We start from the raw sequence: 19,429 nt of genomic DNA, 5'->3' as shown, positions 1-19,429 counted from the left end.
AGACAAGTGTGAAGTCAGGCTTACAGGTCCCAGAAACAATGAGAAATTCAGTTGTTACAGAAGAGGAAAAGTGGAAAGAGTGGAACCAGAAAATAAAAAATGTAAAGGGAGAAGTTTTAAATATCATTTAATGTTTCCCCCCAGAAGCACTGAGTGTGGTGCAAAGGATTCTAACGAGAAGCAAGAGATGAGTTCTTCCACCGAAGGCAGCAGCGGGGATGGCAGCGAGAGAACTTCGAAGACCTAAGAGTAAGAACGGGGTTGACAGTAATGATTTTAACTACAGATGAAGCAGTAACACTTGTTGGGAAGAAAATAGTCTTAGATTCATATTTTAAAACAGAAATTACAAAAGCTTTGTTCTAAAAATAGAAGATTGGAATAGTATTTGCAAAGCGCCCTGCACTGGGGAAAGAGGAGTATAAAACCTTACCAGGATCAGCCACATCCATAACTTACACAAAAGAGCAAGGCAGGAATACAGACTCTACAACCACACAAACCCGAGTGCGGACTCCAGCTCCGTCACTTACTTGCTGTGTGGACCTGCACAGTTCACGTACTCTCGGCTCTCCCATCTATGTATTGGAGATAAAAGTGCATATCTCCTAACATTGCTACTGGGTCATTGCACAGAGGTCATGGCTATTTTACTGTCATAAATCTTTTCCTTTAGAACGTTCCTTAAAAGAGCTGACCTGAGGCAGTGCTTCTTTAAACAGTTCCTCCAAGTGTTCCCTTAACTACAGAGTAAAGTGAAACACGCACCCAAAGATTTGGAGACACAGTCGGGAGCCTACACAAAACTTAAAAATTTTATCTTAATTATACTCATGTGCATGCTATGCATAAGATAACCATGTTTAAAAGTAAAATGCTAATCTTCAGGTAAAACTGACATATCAAGAAAATATGCCAGGGTCCACAATACAATGCCTCACAACCATAAGCCACCATGAGAAGCCTCAGATTAGAGAAGGCTGGGTACGAACTATGTAACTTATGTGTCATGCGGTAGAAAGTAAAAAAAAAAAACAGAAGTTTTCAACCTAACACCTAAAGCTTTCCTATAGGGAAAGAGGATTTAAAAAAAATAAGTACCTGAAACACCCACCTACGCATTTTGTCCTGAAAATCTTACAGACCTGCTTCAAGGTAAGAAGGCTTCAAAACCCAGTCTATTAGCATAAAAACAGTGGAAATCCCTAATTATGAACCTAAAATTTAAAACTTTACCTGTTTTCTTCTTTTTGTCAGAAGTAGCATCCGTAGCTAAGGTAGTAGAGGCGTTTTTATAAATATCATGACTGCATGCTCCAGGATCTTCTTCATCAGAAGAAAAAGAAGATAAATGGTCCAAGTTTTTATGTTCATTATCAACTTTTTCCGATGGACTGTTACCCCCAGTTTCAGACACCAAAGATGTGGGTGTCGTAGAATAAGTCTTTGGAGGCGGTGGGGGACACAGTGTGCGAACAGTCTGGGTCCCTGGTCGCCTAGTCCTGTTGGGCATTCGGACGGCAAGAGTGGAAAACTGCTGCTTGGGCCCAGATTTCAGAAAATCTAAGAAAGAGGCAATGAATCCTGTTTTGACTTCTGGCTGTCTTTCCTCTACTTCTTTGATCTTCTGTCTCATTTTTTCTTGGTGCTGATAACCATCATGACAGCTTTCTGAGGAAGGAGGGGTGTAGGGCAAATACACATCTGTTCCCCTTGGATTTTGGCGTTTGCCCTGGGAGGTTCTTTTCGGCTGTTTCTGATTACTGTTGTCTTCCTCTTTCATTTGCCCCTTTCCGGGTTTTTTCTTCTGCAGGTGAAAATGCATCAAGTCTTGGTTTTCTTCTTCAATCTTGACACCGATGGGCTCCCCAGGTGGGGCTATGGCCAACAGTGCAAGTGCACTTCTGGCTGGGTTCACCGACCCAGCGCTGTCATCACCTGCTACGGTGAGCTCATTCTCTGATGCAGCACTCTCTCCACTTATACTCCTACTAGAAACAAACTCTTGGCTTCTGTTATTAGTTAACGTATTATCGACAGGAACTTCGCTATCCTCTTCGGATTCATGATTGGTAGCAGACTGTTTCTTGAATGAGCCAGAACTTTGCTCCTGGGCTTCATGACTTGGTCCGACCACTGGTGAAATTACCTTAGATGCTTTATTTTGAACAGTCTCAATATGCTGTTGATCGAGAGTCATTTTTGATTGGAGGGTGGGTACCGGTGAAAGGTTTACGGCGACCTGATTTCCATTTAAGGAAATATCATTTATATTCTGTGGCTTTCCTACCGCAGCTGTTACGGAGTTAAAATCCGAAGTCACATGCCCAACATCTAACGACGGCTGAAAATGAGATTTAGAATCACCATCTTCAACTGCTGGAATGGTTTCATTTGAAGTTGACTTGGAAAAATCAGAGGGAGTAACCCTGCAAGCTGCTGCTGTAGCTGCTAAGATATCATCTACATTTGATAAAATATTTCTCTCATCACTGAGAAGCATTGCCTCTGGGAAACATATTGATCCAAGAGAAACAAAATGATTCTTTGAATCATGTTGATTTGTTTCACTAAAATGGCCCTTTGTTGTTAGATGCTGTTGTAATGGTTTTGAAGACTCAGAGAGGTCCATTTTCATGATTTCAGAAGTCTGAGGATGGAGTTGCTGCTGAGAATGATCACCATTGCTCTGAATAATATGACCATCCATCTGAAGGAAAGGATGTACTATCTGTTGAGGACTCTGAACACGCTGTACTTGTAAAGATGCCTTTACTTGCCCTAAACCTGCCTGCAGGATTGACTGCTGAAGAATCTGTAGATCACAGGTAGAATCTAAAAGAACCTGTGTATTGGGAAGAGAAGCCTGATGGCCATGCCCTAAAGAATGATTTGGAATTTGAATCTGAGATGAAGCATTAATTATTTGATCATGTTGCTCCTGGACCTTGGCTTCATGTACCTTGTGTATAAGAGGATGTTGCTGGCTGAGGTCTTTAGCATTCAATCTTATTTGTGGAGTTTGCATTAAATTAGTTGCCTTCTTTATATCAAGGGCTGCTGCACTGACCTGGCCAATTTGTTGGGTAAGCTGTGTCACTGAACCAACCATGCTTTCTTCTTTTTTTGACCCTTGTAGGGCAATCCCAACAACCTGATCCTCAAGACGAGAATTACTTCGGATTACACTCTGAGAATATCTGTCCTCTGCCTTTGACACCTTGTAAGCGGATTCTTGAACATTAATTTCTCCATCAGATAGCCTTTGGGTCGATGACTCAAGAGATACTTGTGGCTGTAATACCTGTAACTCCTGCATTGGAAAATCCTCTTCTTGCTTTGAAGACGTATACACATTTGAGTCAAGTTTTCTTTCGGCATAAGACTTTGGATCAGGGGAAGGTATGTTGTTCTGTAATGTCTGACAGTGAGTGGAGGACGCAAAAGATGATGACTGGACAGCAGGCAAAAACTTTTGGGACTGGGGAGAGGATGACCCTTGAGTCTGAGCATTTTGGGAAGAGTGCATAGAAATATAATTCTGGGTTGGGCTAGAATCTGACAAATTTTGAGTCCGAGAGGTGGAAGAATAAGAAAGAGAAGGGGCTGTTAATGTTAGGGACTGCCCTGAAGCGTAGCTTTCTGAGGGACTAACAACTGACAACACTTGTGACTGAGATGAATAACTAACCTGTGTCTGGCTGACTGGTGACAAACCCTGAGAATGACTAGATGAGTAACTTTGAGACTGACTAACTGAAGATAGATCTCTCGTTTGAGCAGGGTAGTTCTCACTTGTAACTGAAGATAATACTTCCTGTTGATCAGAAGAATAGTTAAGGGTCTGATTTTCCGAAGTTATAGTCTGAGATGATCCAGAAAAAGTCAATGTCTTATATAAGGATGGCAACTTCTCCACTTTGTTGGACCTATAAACCTGTGAATGAACAATAGATGGCACACTGTGTGGCTGTCCTAAACCGTAATTCTGGGACTGACTGACTGATAAAAGGCTTGGTAGCTGTGCTGTAGAATAAATCTGTGCTTGGCCCGATATTACCGAACTCTGATTATGTAAAGGTTTGGAATAGCTTAATGTTTGCACAGGAGGAATTATACTTTGAGGTTTGGGGGTCTTAGTTGATGTTAGTGGTTGTTTTGTAGAACAGCTTTTTCCTTTCGTAGAAGGAGGAAACCCTGATGATGGAATTGCAGATGAGTAAGACTGAGGAAGTTCCACTGACACCTGGGAGGTCTTCTGCTGTAGTCCTCCATTGCTCACCTGAGTAGAATCTCCAATTGGGCTACAGGATAAGGATGACTGTCTGCTTGTTTCCTGAAAATTAACGACACTTGCATTTGATAGATAGCTATGTAAGGAATGCTGTGAACCAGTCAGTTGTGCCTGAATAGACTGGGTACCTGAAGGCCGCTGATGGTGTTTAATAACACTACATTCTCGAAGAAGAGCTCTTTCAATGGCAGCAGTAGAACTAGTAAAGAGAGCTGAGCTGTAGGCTTGAGGAGTTTGCTGGGCTCCCCCAAGTGCTGAAGGCAACAAACTAAATTGAGGTTGTAAAAGATGGGGTGCAGACTCTTGAGCTGAGCGATATGTTGAAGACTGAGGTGGTATGCTGTTACTTAACGCAGAACTGCCCAGGCGCTCAAATGCCAAAGCAGTTGGAACAGTTCCCTGGGAAGTCTTGATTTGTAGCAAAGGGTCATGAGGATTTAAAATTCCATTTGATGTAGTGTTAAAAGATGAATCCTGAAGCACCAAAGGTGAGGTGGTAGCAAAGTTCCTATTGCTGAAGGTGGTAGGATGCTGATAAGCAGAGAGGGCAGAGGGTGGAAGTGTTCCAGTGGTTGGCAAAGATCCAGTAACAAACAGCTCAGTTGCTGCTGAGGAATGCATACCTAGGAAGAGAAGACACAAAAAATTTTATGCAATTATAACACAAATACACACACACACACACACACACAGTCTTCACAGTAGAGACTTACATAATCCATTAAAGATTAGAGATTTTTTTAAAAATTTAATTTAATTTAATTTTTTATAAACATATATTTTTATCCCCAGGGGTACAGGTCTGTGAATCGCCAGGTTTACACACTTCACAGCACTCACCATAGCACATACCCTCCCCAATGTCCATAACCCCACCCCCCTCTCCCAACCCCCCCCAGCAACCCTCAGTTTGTTTTGTGAGATTAAGAGTCACTTATGGTTTGTCTCCCTCCCAATCCCATCTTGTTTCATTTACTCTTCTCCTACCACCTTAACCCCCCATGTTGCAAAAGATTAGAGATTTTAACACATTAAAATCTCTAAGACTATCTCTCTCTGTCAAATAAATAAATAAAATCTTTAAAAAAAATCTCTAAGACTGAAAACCCTGACAAATTAGTTCTGCATGTATATCTCAAATATTTTATTTCAAAAACAGCTAGTTTTCTATTTTTATTTTTATTTTTGAGAGAGAGAGAGAGAGTGTGTGTGTGTGTGTGCGCGCGCGTGAGAGAGAGAGAGGGGCGCACGGGGAGAGAATCTCTCTTTTTTTTTTTTAAGATTTATTTATTTTAGAGGCGCCTGGGTGGCTCAGTCATTAAGCATCTGCCTTAATGACTCAGGTCATGGTCCCAGGGTCCTGGGAACAACAAGCCCTGCTTCCAGCTCCCTGTTTCTCCCTCTCCCACTCCTCCTGCTTGAGTTCCCTCTCTTGCTCTCTCTCTCTCTCTCTCTCTCTCTGTCAAATAAATAAATAAATAAAACCTTAAAAAAAAAAAAAGGATTTATTTATTTGAGAGAGAGAAACCATGCAAGTGCAGGGGTGGGGGGCCAGAGGGAGAGAGCCCCAAACAGACTCTATCATAAGCATGGAATACAACGTGGGACTCAATCTCATGACCCTGAAATCATAACCTGAGCAGAAACCAAGAGTTGGTTGCTTAACTGACTGAGCCACCCACTTTGCTCAAAACAGGTAGCTTTCTTAAAGCAAAAACAAAATTACAAAGGTATTAGCAATTCCTATCTATAGTTGTGCTATAAATGAGTTTATATGTTAGATAAGGTCATCTGAAAATTAAGAAAACAATAAAAATGTACATAATCTCTAATGATTAATTTACCTTAAAATCTCAATGCAATAGCAATAGACAAGCTGAAATGTCCCTAATATTAAAATTAAAACCCAAACTGCTTGGGGCGCCTGGGTGGCTCAGTGGGTTAAGCCTCTGCCTTTGGCTCAGGTCATGATCTCAAAGGTCCTGGGATTGAGCCCTACATCGGGCTCCCTGCTCAGCGGGAAGCCTGCTTCCCCCTCCCTACATGTGATCTCTTTATGTCAAATAAATAAATAAAATCTTGAAAAAAAAACCCAACATCAAACAAACCCAAACTGCTTACATTTAACATGATAAATAAATCTAAAAATTAAGTGAGGTGAACACTGTGAAATTTCTTTTATCAAAATATATACATTTTGGGGGCCCCAGGTGGCTCAGTTGGTTAGGCGTCCAACTTGATTTTGGCTCAGGTTGTGATCTCGGGGTCGTGGAACTGAGCCTTGCGACGGGCTCCTTGATCAGAAGTAAGTCTGCTGGATATTCTCCCTTGCCCGCTTTCTCTGCCTCCCTCCTCGACTCCATACACTCTCTCTCTAATAAATAAAACTCTTAAATACACACACACACAGACACACACACACAAACTTAAAAATATCTTGGATTTCAAGTTTTGACTTCCTAGGAACAAAGTCCAATGATAACAGATGTACGCTTATCATAAAAGGCTGATCAGAAATTAGTTTTGTCAAGAAGAGATTTATTAACATTTCAGGAAAGCATTTTAGCCACATGTAGCAAAAGTTAACATTTACCCTTATGATCTAAAAGTTCTACTTCTAGAAATTTATTCTGTGGAAATAAGTGGACACAAAGATATTTGTACACACAAATACTCGTTATAGTTATTGTGTGTGCTAATATGTAGAAACCCATATGTCCATCAGCACAAGACTGATCAAATCAGGCATAACTGATTAATACTATTGCTACAAATACTGATTAAGTGGATATGTATATTTTAATATACAAAGATATCAAAGAAGAATAAATACCAACTGCTAACTCTTCTCTACAAAAGTGGAACTATTATAAGGAACTATCACCTTCCCTTTCGTAGGCCTTTTTATTGTTTACATGTTTTTTTAGTGAACTGTCATTAAAATCTTTTTATTTAGAAAAATAGGGGGAAAAAAGATTCTCTGGCCCTTTCAAAAAACTTCTTCTCTCACTTCTTCCCATTAAATGTCAAAAAAGTATTAGTACTATGATGACAGAAAATAATATAGTTAAGCTTCAAAGAATGAATAACATTTAAAATATATGTTTAAAATAATATTATCAGGGGGACACCTGGGTGGCTCAGTTGGTTAAGCGGTTGCCTTCAGCTCAGGTCATGATCCCAGCGTCCTGGGATGAGTCCCACATTGGGCTCCTTGCTCAGCAGGGAGCCTGCTTCTCCCTCTGCCTCTGCCTGCCATTCTGTCTGCCTGTGCTCACTCTCTCTCTGACAAATAAATAAAATCTTAAAAAAAAAATAATAATAATATTATCAGGACGCCTGGGTGGCTCAGTGGGTTAAAGCCTCTGCCTTCAGCTCAGGTCATGATCTCAGGATCCCGGGATCGAGCCCTGCATTGGGAATCTCTGCTCAGCGGGGAGCCTGCTTCCTCCTCTCTCTCTCTGCCTGCCTCTCTGCCTGCTTGTAATCTTGGTCTGTCAAATAAATAAAATCTTTAAAATAAAATAAAATGAAATAAAATAATATTATCATAGAAATTGGAGTAGAAAATCTAACTAAATATATATAATGTGCAATTATTCCAGGAAGCAAAAAATGAAACTACTTTGTTTTATAATATTCTCTTTTATGTCACACTAAAACATTAATGATCTCCTTGGAAGCAGGAAAAAACATTGCTAAAGCATACCAAAAAGCTCTATTAATGGAATTTATAACAATGATAAAGTATTATTTCCTCTCACTAAAACTTTAAAATAGATCCTCAAATATGCTATGATATTTCTCATTCTTTGAAAAAAGTAAAAACATATACAAATAATTTTTGGGGAGAAATATTTGAAAAATGGAATGTATATATAAACAGGGAAAATACATTAATATCGGCCTATAATGGCCTTTACTAAATAGTGACATTATCCGTTCAATTCTGGATAACTTTATGTAACTTTAATGATGAAATCAGTCCCAAGATTGTTTTTTACTATACTTCCTACTCAGCCTGAAGTCACAAAGATAAATGAATTTGTTCACCAAAAAACCAAAAAAGATGAACATGTGAGGTGATCGGTGTGTTCATTCAGATGGAGGCGGATTTCTTTCACAATGTAATGCATAGCAAATCACCACACTGCACACTTTAAACATCTTACAATTTTCTATGTCAATTAGACCTCAATAGAGCTGAAATGGAATAACAAAAGAAACTGAATGCTTGCTTCTAGTAAGTAGTCAAGTAACCACTTAAATGACCAGATAAGAACTTCATATCTAGGGTTTATATTTAATTATTACCTTCTTCAACTTGTTAGTTTTCATCAAGTGATAAACTGGAATTCTGTCCAATGTAAAACTGTGACAAATTCTAGGTTTTGAAGTTCACTTCTCAGCCACTATACAGTGACAAGGCCATCAGAAGTGTATTTTTATCAGTATTTCTTCTGGATTTAAAAATTCTGAAAACAAAGAATTACCTGTCTGCCAGGATGGAGCCCTGAATTGTGGTAAAAGAGTAGTTCCTGAAGAAGCAGCCTGAGCAGTTCGGGATTCAACAGCAGAGAGAAAATTCATCACTGAAGATTCTTTAGTGTTAGTGCTGGCACTGTTCACACTAGTATCAAATATTCCAGAAAGACCTACATTTGAAGATAAAACATATCATCAAGTAAAAATATATATTAATATCAAATTATTATTTATTTTAAAAAGAACTGCAGAAATCTGAGGCCAAAAGCTCCTTAACCCTAAACTGTTTTGAAATAGCAAACAGATACTAGTTTGACCAAGTACAGTCATAATTTAAAATCCACAGAGATCTATGAAAAAAGATCTCCCCACCAATTATATAGATACTCTCTATCAGTAAAAGACAAAGCTTTTGATTTCATTTTCATTTTCATTTTTCCCACGGCTCCATTATGTCCTGCTCACATTCCTAACCCAATATGTGAAAACTGATTTTTCTTCTTAATCACTAAAGGTAGCCAGATTCATTTTAGGAGAGCATTTTTACCAGTTGGCTGAGGTGTGGTAGCATATCCAGGAAGCTGATGAGGGGCCGCAAAAGTCTGTCTCTGAAGGAGATCTGCTTCAGAGTGTGAGGGATGTCCTTCTTCATAGCTTAAACTAAAGGATAACAAAAAATAAGTGACTGAAAACGCAGAGCTCGAACAACAGTATCAAAACATCTGTAGGAGAGCAATTATCAAAAGTAGTGGAAGACTTTGACTAAATTCCTGACCTACACATCAATAGAGCAAACAGAGTCTGACAACACTGTCAAAATGAGGAAAATATACTGACATATACTAGGAAGAGAAATGATGCATAGTATTTTCCTCAATTCAACTTTACTTCCTTTAACTGGGAGAGCAGTGACAGGGTATAGTGTGAAGAGCAGTATCGTGGAAAACAGGATAGCTGAGTTCATTGTCAGAGCTCTACCACAGGCTTCCGGTGTGATTTCAGTAAGAGATTTAATTAATGACAGACTAAATTTCTTATCTGTGTGAATGAAGGACAAGACAAGATAATCTCTTAAGTCCCTCTAATTCTAACATTCTATGGAGTATCAGATAACTTGAATTAATTGATAATTAAAATAACTCACCTAGAAAATTCAAAGTTGGACATTTTGAGAGTAATTTAAAACAAGATATTTTTTCTGCCCTTGATATTTACTTTGAATATTTTAAACCCAGAGAAAAATTGAAATAGTCTTACATCCATTACTTAAGTCTCAATAATCTTTTTTTTTTTTTAAGATTTTATTTATTTATTCGACAGACATAGATCACAAGTAGGCAGAGAGGCAGACAGAGAGAGAGGGAGGAAGCAGGCTCCCTGCCGAGCAGAGAGCCCGATGCGGGGCTCGATCCCAGGGCCTTGAGACCATGACCTGAGCCGAAGGCAGAGGCTTTAACCACTGAGCCACCCAGGCGCCCCAAGTCTCAATAATCTTAATTAACATTGTGTTATCTGTGTTTTATTTTTCTTTATAAACAGATATAAACACACACTTCTTTTTTATTAAACCACTTGAAAATAACTTGCAGATATGACACTGCATCTTTAAATACTTCAGCTATATCTCCTAGGAATTAAGCATTCTTCTATATAGCCAATAATCATTAATAGACATGAGGTCATATTCCAATTTCCTAATTGTTGCCAAAATGTGTGGGATTTTAAAGCTCCTTCTATGCAGAATCCAATAAAAATTCAAGAACTGCACTTGGTTATGTCTCTAAATTGAGAACAGTGCCTCTATTCCCAGGTCCCTTTTGTCTTGATTTCATGGCACAGACTTGTTGTTGTTGTTGAAGAATCCAAGTTAGTTGGATGTAGACTATCCCAAATTCTGGGTCTGTCTGACTGATTCTTCATTACAAGTACATGAGTGAGATTTTATACGTCTCATTGCACCCACCATGTGAGGATGCACACATCTGTCTGTCTCATGACTGGTGATGCTAAACTTGAAGGGGATAAGGCACATCTGTCAGATCGCTCCATGCTGTTATTCTTTATCCTTTGAAATGCAATTGTGAGGTGTTACTTTAAGACTGTAAATATCTTATGCCCAACAGCCAAAGGTTTCAGACATCATCTACTAATTATCACACTGGAGACTGGAAATGGTAGCTTTCTAATTACATCATTCTTTTAATATTTAAAAGGTAGTCTTCGTCTATAAAATAAGAATGAGCTTTCTCCCTCTTATCCCTCTCATATACATGATACATACACATACATTTTCATATTTTTCAAAAATGCATAGATCTTACACTTCATAAATATACCACTGTAGACTTGAAAACTGACATAGAGTTGACATATTAGTTTCAAGTATACAACACAATGTTTCAACAATTAAACACATTATGAAATGCCTACCATGACACATGTAGTTACCTTCTGTCACCATACAATGTTATTACAGTATTATTGACTATATTCCTTGCTAGGAACATTTATATACAAGTCTTCCATGGACGTATGTTTTCATTTATCTTAAGTTAAATATCTAGAAGTGGAATTACAGGGTCATAAAATAGGTGCATGTACCATTTTACATTACCATCAATAATGAATCAACATTTCATTTTTGCTTTACATCCTTCTTGTGACAAGTTTTCAGTCTTCCTTTTTAAAGAAGATTTATTCATTTATTTGAAAGAGAGAAAGAGATACTGAGTAGGAGGGCAGAGAGAGGGAGAATCTCAAGCTGACTCTGCGCTCAGCATGGGGCCCGACACAGGGTTCAATCCCACGACCCTGAGATCACGATCTGAGCCAACACCAAGAGTCAGCCACTTAACTGACTGCGCCACCCAGGTGCCCCATCAGTCTTTAATTTTAGTGATTCTTGGTAGATATAGTGGTATCTCATCGTGGTTTAATTTGCATGTTTTTATCTGCCAACAGGCTATTCTTTCAGCTCCTCTGGTGAAGTTTGCCAATTTTTTGCCTTAAAAAAAAAGCAGGTTTAGTTAGCTCTCCTATTGGATTGTAAGAGTTTTTCTTATATTCTGGATCCACATTTTTTGTCAGATATATGTACTGTGAATGTTTCCTTCCAATCTAGTGGGTTGCTTTTTTGTTTTTTAGTGTCTTCAAATAAAAAGCTTTCATCATCAAAAATAAAAAGCTTTTGGGGTGCCTGGGTGGCTCAGTGGATTGAGCCACTGCCTTTGGCTCAGGTCGTGGTCTTGGGGTCCTGGGATCGAGCCCCGCATCTGCCTCAGCATCCCTGCTGAGCAGAGAGCCTGCTTCCCCCTCTCTCTCTGCCTAACTCTCTGCCTACTTGTGATCTCTCTCTCTGTCAAATAAATAAATACAATCTTAAAAAAAAAAAGTTTTTATTGTGGTAAGAGCATTTAAGATGAGATCTCTCCACTTAACAAAGCATGGGATACATTACTGTGTCACAGGCAAGATGTCCTATAGCCTATCTCTAGAGCTTATTCATGTTAAATAACTGAAACTTTGTATCCTTTGAGCAATTCCCCATCTCCCCCTTCCCCTAGCCTCTGGACCACCATCCCGCTCTCTGCTTCTGAGTTTGACTAACAAGGTTTTAATTTTTGATCAACCTGATTATATTTTTTCCTATAAAGTCAGTACTTTTATTTATTTATTTATTTATTTATTTTTTAAAAAGATTTTATTTATTTATTTGACAGAGATCACAAGTAGGCAGAGAGGTGGGCCTAGAGAGAAGGAAGCAGGCTCCCAGCTGAGCAGAGAGCCTGATGTGGGGCTCGATCCCAGGACCCTGGGATCATGACCTGAGCTGAAGGCATAGGATTTAACCTACTGAGCCACCCAGGCACGCAAGATTCATTTTTTAAACTTCAAAAATTAAGGCATAATTTGTATACAATAAAATTCACTGTCTCTAGTTTGGCCAAGTATATAAACACTGCAAAAACTAAGGGAGAGAACAGTCCCATCATTACAAAAGATTCCCCCCATGCCCCTCGGTAGTGAACTCTTCCTACCATCTCCCAAGAATCTATTCTCTGTCCTTACAGTTTTGCCTTTTCCAAAATGTCAAATGAATATAATCATTTAATATGTAGCCTTTTGTGTTTGGCTACTTTCAATTAGCTTAATGTCTGAGATTCATCCATTTTTTATTTATATCAGTAATTTATTACATTTTATAGCTGAGCAGCATTCTGTTATATGGACGCATCAGAGGTTAGTGCTTGTTTTAAATCCATTAACAGTTTAAGGGTCTTTGGGTTCTTTCCTGTTTTTTAACAATTATGAATAAAGGTGCCATACACTTGTGCATAAGTTTCTGTATGAACACAAGGTTTCATTTCACTTGACTAAATATATGGGGGGATGGCTGAGTTACTTGGTAATGTTGAACTTTAGAGAAACTGCCTATTTTCCAAAGGGGCTATCCCTTTTGCATTCACCCAGTAATGCATGTGTGGTCTAGTGACTGCATCCTTACTGGCACTAAGTATTTCCAATTTGTAAGTTCTTTCTTTCCTTTTTAAAATTTTTAACCACTCTAATTAGTGTGCAGTGGTATCTCATTGTGTTTTTTTCCAACATTTATTTGAGGGGGGGGCAGAGACAGAGAGAGAGAGAATCCTAGGTAGACTCCATGCTGAATGCAGGGCTCCATGGCTCAATCTCACAACCCTGATATCATGATCTGAGCCAAAATCAAGAGTCAGCTGCTCAACGGGCTGTGCCCCCCAGGTGCCTCCTTCACTGTGGTTTTAATCTGGATTTCCTTAAGAAATAACAATGACGAGCATCGTTTGCTTATCTACCATGCAGAAATCTTCTTTGGTAACATACTCAAATCTTTTGCCTATTTTTTTGGGGGGGGGGGTATTAGTTTCCTTATTATTGAGTTTTAGGTTTTGCCTATATATTCTAGAATCAAATCTGTGTGAAATGTATGTTTTGCAAATATTTTCTCCCACTCTGTGGCTTTTATCCTTATAACAATGTAGTTAGGGGCACCTGGGTGGCTCAGTGGGTTAAAGCCTCTGCCTTTGGCTCAGGTCATGATCTCAGGGTCCTGGGATCGAGCCCCGCATTGGGCTCTCTGCTCAGTGGGGAGCCTGCTTCCCTTCCTCTCTCTCTGCCTACATGTGATCTCTGTCTGTTAAATAAATAAATAAAATCTTAAAAAAAAAAGTAGTTAGAAGAACAGAACCATTGTTTAAAAGATTTTATTTTTAAGTAACCTCTACACCTAACCCGGGACTCCAAGTTACAATCCCAAAATCAAAAGTCGCATGCTCCACTGACTGAGCCAGCCAGGCACCCCTATGAATTGTATTTTTGCTGTTGTTGGTGAGAGATCTTTGCCTACTCTAATAGCTCAAAGATTTTTCTCTTCCGATTCCTTCTGGAAGTTTTAGAGTATTACTTTTTCCATTTAGGTCTATGATTCATTTGGAATTAATTTTTTGTACATGGTGTCTGGTAAGGCTTGGGATTCATTTTTAAAAATCTGGGTATGCAATTGTCCCAGTACTATATTTTGAAAAAACGATTTTTTACCTATAAAATTGCCATGGCATCTTTTAAAAAAATCAACTAGCCATGTATTTGTGGTTCTCTTAACTACTTTGCTACATTAATATGTGTGTTCTTAGGCCAGTAACACACAGCCTGATAAATGACTCAATCAGGTTGTACAAAACTTCCAATTTTGTTCTTCAAAATTATTTTGGCTATGCTAACATTGCACTGAATCTATACATCAATTTAGGGAAAACTACCACTTTTAAAGTACTGAGTGTTCTAAATCCATGAGTATGTCTATTTATTTAGGTCTTTAATTTCTCTCAGCAGTCTTTGGTAAAGTTTAGTGCATTATTCTTGCTACTATTTTGTTAAATTTATCCCTAAGTTTCTCATTTTTCTTATTTTGTTCTAAATGTTATTTTAATTATAGCTTTATTGATATGTAATTCACATACCTTAAAGGTCATCCTTTTAAAGTGTACAGATCAGTGCATTTTTAGAATAGTCAGAGTTATGCAACCAGAACCATAACTTAATTTTAGAACATTCTCACTGCCTCAAAAATAAAACTGTACCCATTAATATCACTCTGCATAGCCCCCTCCATCCAGCCCCAGGCAATCACTAATCTACTTTCTGTCTCTGTATTTGCTGACTCAAAATATTTCACAAAAATTGAATCATATTATGTGGGCCTTTTGTGACTTTGTTCACTTAGTTTAACATTTGCAAGGTTCATCCATGTTACAAAATGGATATAACAGTACTTCATTCCATCTTATGGCTGCACAATATCCCACTGTATAGATATACATACATTTTGTTTAGCCATTTATAAGTTGATGGACATTTGGGTTGTTTCCACTGTTTGGTTATTACAAATTATGCCTCGAGAACATAAGTTAACAAGTTTTTCTGTGGATGTATGTTGTCTCTTGGGTAGATACCTAGGAGTGTAATTCTTTATCATATGACAACTCAAACTTGTTCAAAAATTTTAAGAATGGTCAACAAAATGTACCATTTTACATTCCCACAAGCAATGGTTAAGGGTTTCAATTTCCCAACAACTTTACTCATACTTCTTACAGCCTGTGTTTTCATTACAAACAGCCATCCTAGTAGGTATGAAATGGTACCTCATTTTGGCTTTGATTTGCATTTACCTAATGATGTTGAACATCTTTTTATTTTTTTAAGATTTATTTGTTTGTGGGGGTGCCTGGGTGGTTTAGTTGGTTAAGAATCTATCTTTGGCTCAGATCATGATCCCAAGGTCCTGCTATCATGTCCCCCATCAGCCTTCCTGCTCAGCAGGGAGCCTGCTTCTCCTCTCTGTCTGCCTGCCACTCCCTGCTTATATACTCTCTCTGTCAAATAAATACAATCTTAAAAAAAAAAAAAGATTTATTTAATTGAGAGAGAGAGAACATGCAAGGGACAGGAGGAGAAAATCCTCAAGCAGACCCCTGCCAAATAGGGAGCCCAATGGAGGGCTCAATACCATGACCCCGAGATCATGACCTGAGCGAAATAAACAGTTGGGACACCTGAACTGACTGAGTCACCCAGACACCCCCATTTTGAATTAATTGTACATAGTGTAAGGAAGGAGTCTAACTTTATTCTTTTGCTACTCATTTTGAATATAATTTGAAATTCTTTAATAAAAAACCAAATACCCAGATGTTGCTTTTAAAATATTCCTATCAGGCTCTCTGCTCAGCAGGAAGCCTGCTTCCTCCTCTCTCTCTGCTTGCTTCTCTACTTGTGATCTCTGTCTGTCAAAAAAAATAAATAAAATCTTTAAAAATATATATATTCCTACCATTTTATCTACTTTTCAAATAATCATAGCAATCATGCTTTATATTAAAACATTTTAGGGGTGCCTGTGTGGCTCAGGTGGGTTAAGCATCTGCCTTTGGCTCAGGTTGTGATCCAGGGGTCCTGGGATAGAGCCCTGTGTTGGGCTTTGGGCTCAGCAGGTAGTCTGCCTCTCCCTCTGCCCCTCCCCATTTGTGTGCTCTTTCTCTGAAACAAATAAAATCTTTTTAAAAGTTTAAAAAGTAAAACAATCCACACACATATATTTCCCTGTTCTGTCAGCTGACAGACCTTGAAATGAAGACTCTCCAGATGCCAAGAGCATACTTCTTTCCCAGATAAGGATTCCTAATACCATACTTCAAGAAAAAGGAAGCAGTGCTTCTTGAAGAAATAGGTCATTCTAGTACTGGGACAAGAAATATAGAAGAAATGAATCTGGAGCATCCTATAGTACCAGAAAGTAAGGAAGTGCTCAGGGGCGGCGGGGAGGGGGAAAGACAGACAGATGGGGGAAAACCCCTACATTTACAAGGACATGTCAAGGAGTAAAAAATAAATAAAGAAAGACATAAAAACAACAATGGCACGTCAAGGGGACAGAGAAGCCAACTGGAAGGGCTCCTAATGGCCAAAGCTGGAAAATTTTAACCCTTATAAAAATCTGATAGTCACTGGTTTGTTGACATTATAAAAAAAAATTTTTTTTAAAGTTAACTTTATGGTTTTGGGGGGTTTTGTTTGTTTGTTTGTTTGTTTAATACTAATCTCTATACCCAATATGGGGCCTAGAACTCACGACCACAAGATTAAGAGTCACTTGCTTGGGTGCCTGAGTAGCTCAGTCGGTTGAGTGTCCAAGTCCTGATTTTGGCTCAAGTCATGGCCTCAGGGTCCAGGATTGAGCCCAGTGGTGTACTCTGTGCCTTGGCAGGGAGTCGGCTTGTGGAGTCTCTCCCTTTGCCCCTCCCCCACTCATGTTCACACTCTCTCTCTCTCAAAAATGAATAATCTTAAAAAAAAAAAAATCACACACTCTTCCAACTGAGCCAGCCAGGTGCCATGACATTGTTTATGTTTTTAAACAAAAGCCAAATTTTTAAAGTTTATTTATTTTTTTAAAAAGATCTTATTTATTTATTTATTTGACAGAGAGAGAGCGAGACAGGGAGAAAGGGAACACAAGCAGGGGGAGTGGAAGAGGGAGAAGCAGGTGCCTCGCTGAGCAGGGAGCCTGACGCGGGGCTCAATCCCAGGAAGCCAGGACCATGACCTGAGCCAAAGGCAGAGCTCAATGACTGAGCCACCCAGGCACCCCAGATTTTTTAAGTTTAAAAAATTTTTTTTGAGATTTTTAAAGTAATCTCTATGCCTACTGTGGGGCTTGAATTCACGACTCCAATTCCAAGATCAAGAGTCACATGCTCTACTGACTCAACCAGCCAGAGCCCCACAAAAGCCAACTTAAAAAAAAAAGAAAAAAAAAATCATTCTGGAAAAAAAAAAATCAAAACATGGTCAACAAATTCCCATATTTGGGCCAATGTAAGATCTCCTTTGAATAAATGTTCATTTATTTAATATAGGACCTACCCTGCTCTAATCTATCCTAGCCCCCAAAGTCCTGGATGGGTGGTAGGGAGAAGGACAGAGAACTTATACTATCCCCATAACATACCCCAAAAATTACAGGAGCTAAAGGCCTAGAGAAGAGGAAGGAGCCAAGAGATAAGAGTCACAATTGTTTTAATCTTCATATTCCCAGCCTAGCATAAAACTGTAATCCTCTATCCCCTCTCCACACACTCAAAGTAGCGTAGATTCTATACTGAAGATAAGAAGGATCAGGATTTTGCAGGGGGTAGTATTATCTTCCTTCAGTTGCTGTCACTTAAATGCCAAATTAAAAAACGGATATTTTCCTAAAAATTAAAATGAACCAAAAGAATAATTATTCAGTTACTACCCTCTACCTTAAGTCTGAACATTTCCTCCCTAAGCTTCTTAATTTAATTTTTAATTTTTGTTTATTTTTTTTAAAGGGGGAGAGAGACAGAGAGAGGAGGGGGGGAAGAGGTAGAGGGAGAGACAATCTCAAGTAGGCTCCAGTCCCACGCAGGCCTCCATCTCATGACCCTGAGACCATGACCCAAGCCAAAATCAGGAGTCAGACGCTTAACTGACTAAGCCACCATGTGCCCCTACACTTCTTAATTTTAATCTAATATGTTTAGCAAAGAAAATTAAGGGTTTTTTTTTAAATTTTTTTAAATATTTTTATTTATTTATTTGACAGACAAAGATCAGAAGTAGGCAGAGAGGCAGGCAGAGAGAGAGGAGGAAGCAGGCTCCCCGCGAGCAGGGAGCCCGATGCGGAGCTCAATCCCAGGACCCCGGGATCATGACCTGAGCTGAAGGCAGAGGCCTTACTCCACTGAGCCACCCAGGTGCCCCAGAAAATTAAGTTTTAAGGCAAATGAGAAACCGGAGACAAAAAAATCTCACCGAAATTAGTTTGTGCAGTGATGGTATATGATCATAAGAAAAAAATTGTTTTTGAATATATTACTGAGAATAAGCTATCTTATGGTTTATATCCTGATAGTCATAACATACAAATCTACTCCTTGGGTAGCATACTCTATGTCCATGGTAGTTAAGAAACACATTCCAAGTTTTAAAATCAATTAGCAAAAGTTCCATGAAATATGTTAAATCCCAGGGAGACAAGCCAGTACTTGCATATAAGCAATAAGTTACTTAAGCACTGAATGAATGGTTTTGCCTTATGTAGTCCTATTTATTTTTTAAAGATTTATTTATTTACTTTAGAGAGAGGAGCATGGTGGGGAGGGGCAGAGGAAGAGGTGGAGAGTCTGCACTGAGCAGGGAGCCCAACACAGGACTCAATCCCAGGACCCTGAGATCAGCAGCTGAGCCAAACCAAGAGTCAGATGCTCAATGGACTGTACCACCAGGCACCCCCACCTTAAGTAGTCTTATTACTCTCTTATCTGTGTTAAAAGAATGTGGCCACTGAAGATAGAGAAATGCTGGTATAATAAAAAGAAAATTCTCTTTAAGCTTTAAAAATATGGTTTTAAACTTTTCATAGTTGAGAAACATAAAAACCCTGGATTGGAAGTTAGGAGGCCCCAATTTCAATTCTGATTCTGCAAACAACATTAGAAGACTTTCAGTAAAACATGTAATCTTGCAGAGTCTGCATTTTCCTATTTAGGAAGTGTAGTGTTCTTTGTATTAATTTATATTCTGAGTCAA

The 19,429-nt window shown here is 38.8% G+C and overlaps 1 protein-coding gene across 4 annotated transcripts in view; it reads right to left on the bottom strand.

The window, feature by feature from the left end:
- Positions 1 to 19,429, bottom strand: part of QSER1 (glutamine and serine rich 1) — a 76,946-nt gene that overhangs the window by 35,400 nt on the left and 22,117 nt on the right. For all 4 annotated transcript variants that reach the window (XM_032841031.1, XM_032841032.1, XM_032841034.1 and 1 more), the window contains 3 exons: positions 9,327 to 9,439; positions 8,788 to 8,949; positions 1,237 to 4,917 (listed from right to left, as the gene is read on the bottom strand). In XM_032841031.1, coding sequence (XP_032696922.1) covers positions 1,237 to 4,917; positions 8,788 to 8,949; positions 9,327 to 9,439 — 3,956 coding nt within the window. The remainder of the gene's footprint in view (positions 1 to 1,236; positions 4,918 to 8,787; positions 8,950 to 9,326; positions 9,440 to 19,429) is intronic.

This window comes from Lontra canadensis, unplaced genomic scaffold (assembly GCF_010015895.1).
Source record: "Lontra canadensis isolate GAN:19392208 unplaced genomic scaffold, GSC_riverotter_1.0 scaffold118, whole genome shotgun sequence".
NCBI classification, from domain to species: Eukaryota; Metazoa; Chordata; class Mammalia; order Carnivora; family Mustelidae; genus Lontra; species Lontra canadensis.
Note: the sequence above shows the minus strand (reverse complement) of the source record. Positions and strands in the feature narration are given on the sequence as shown.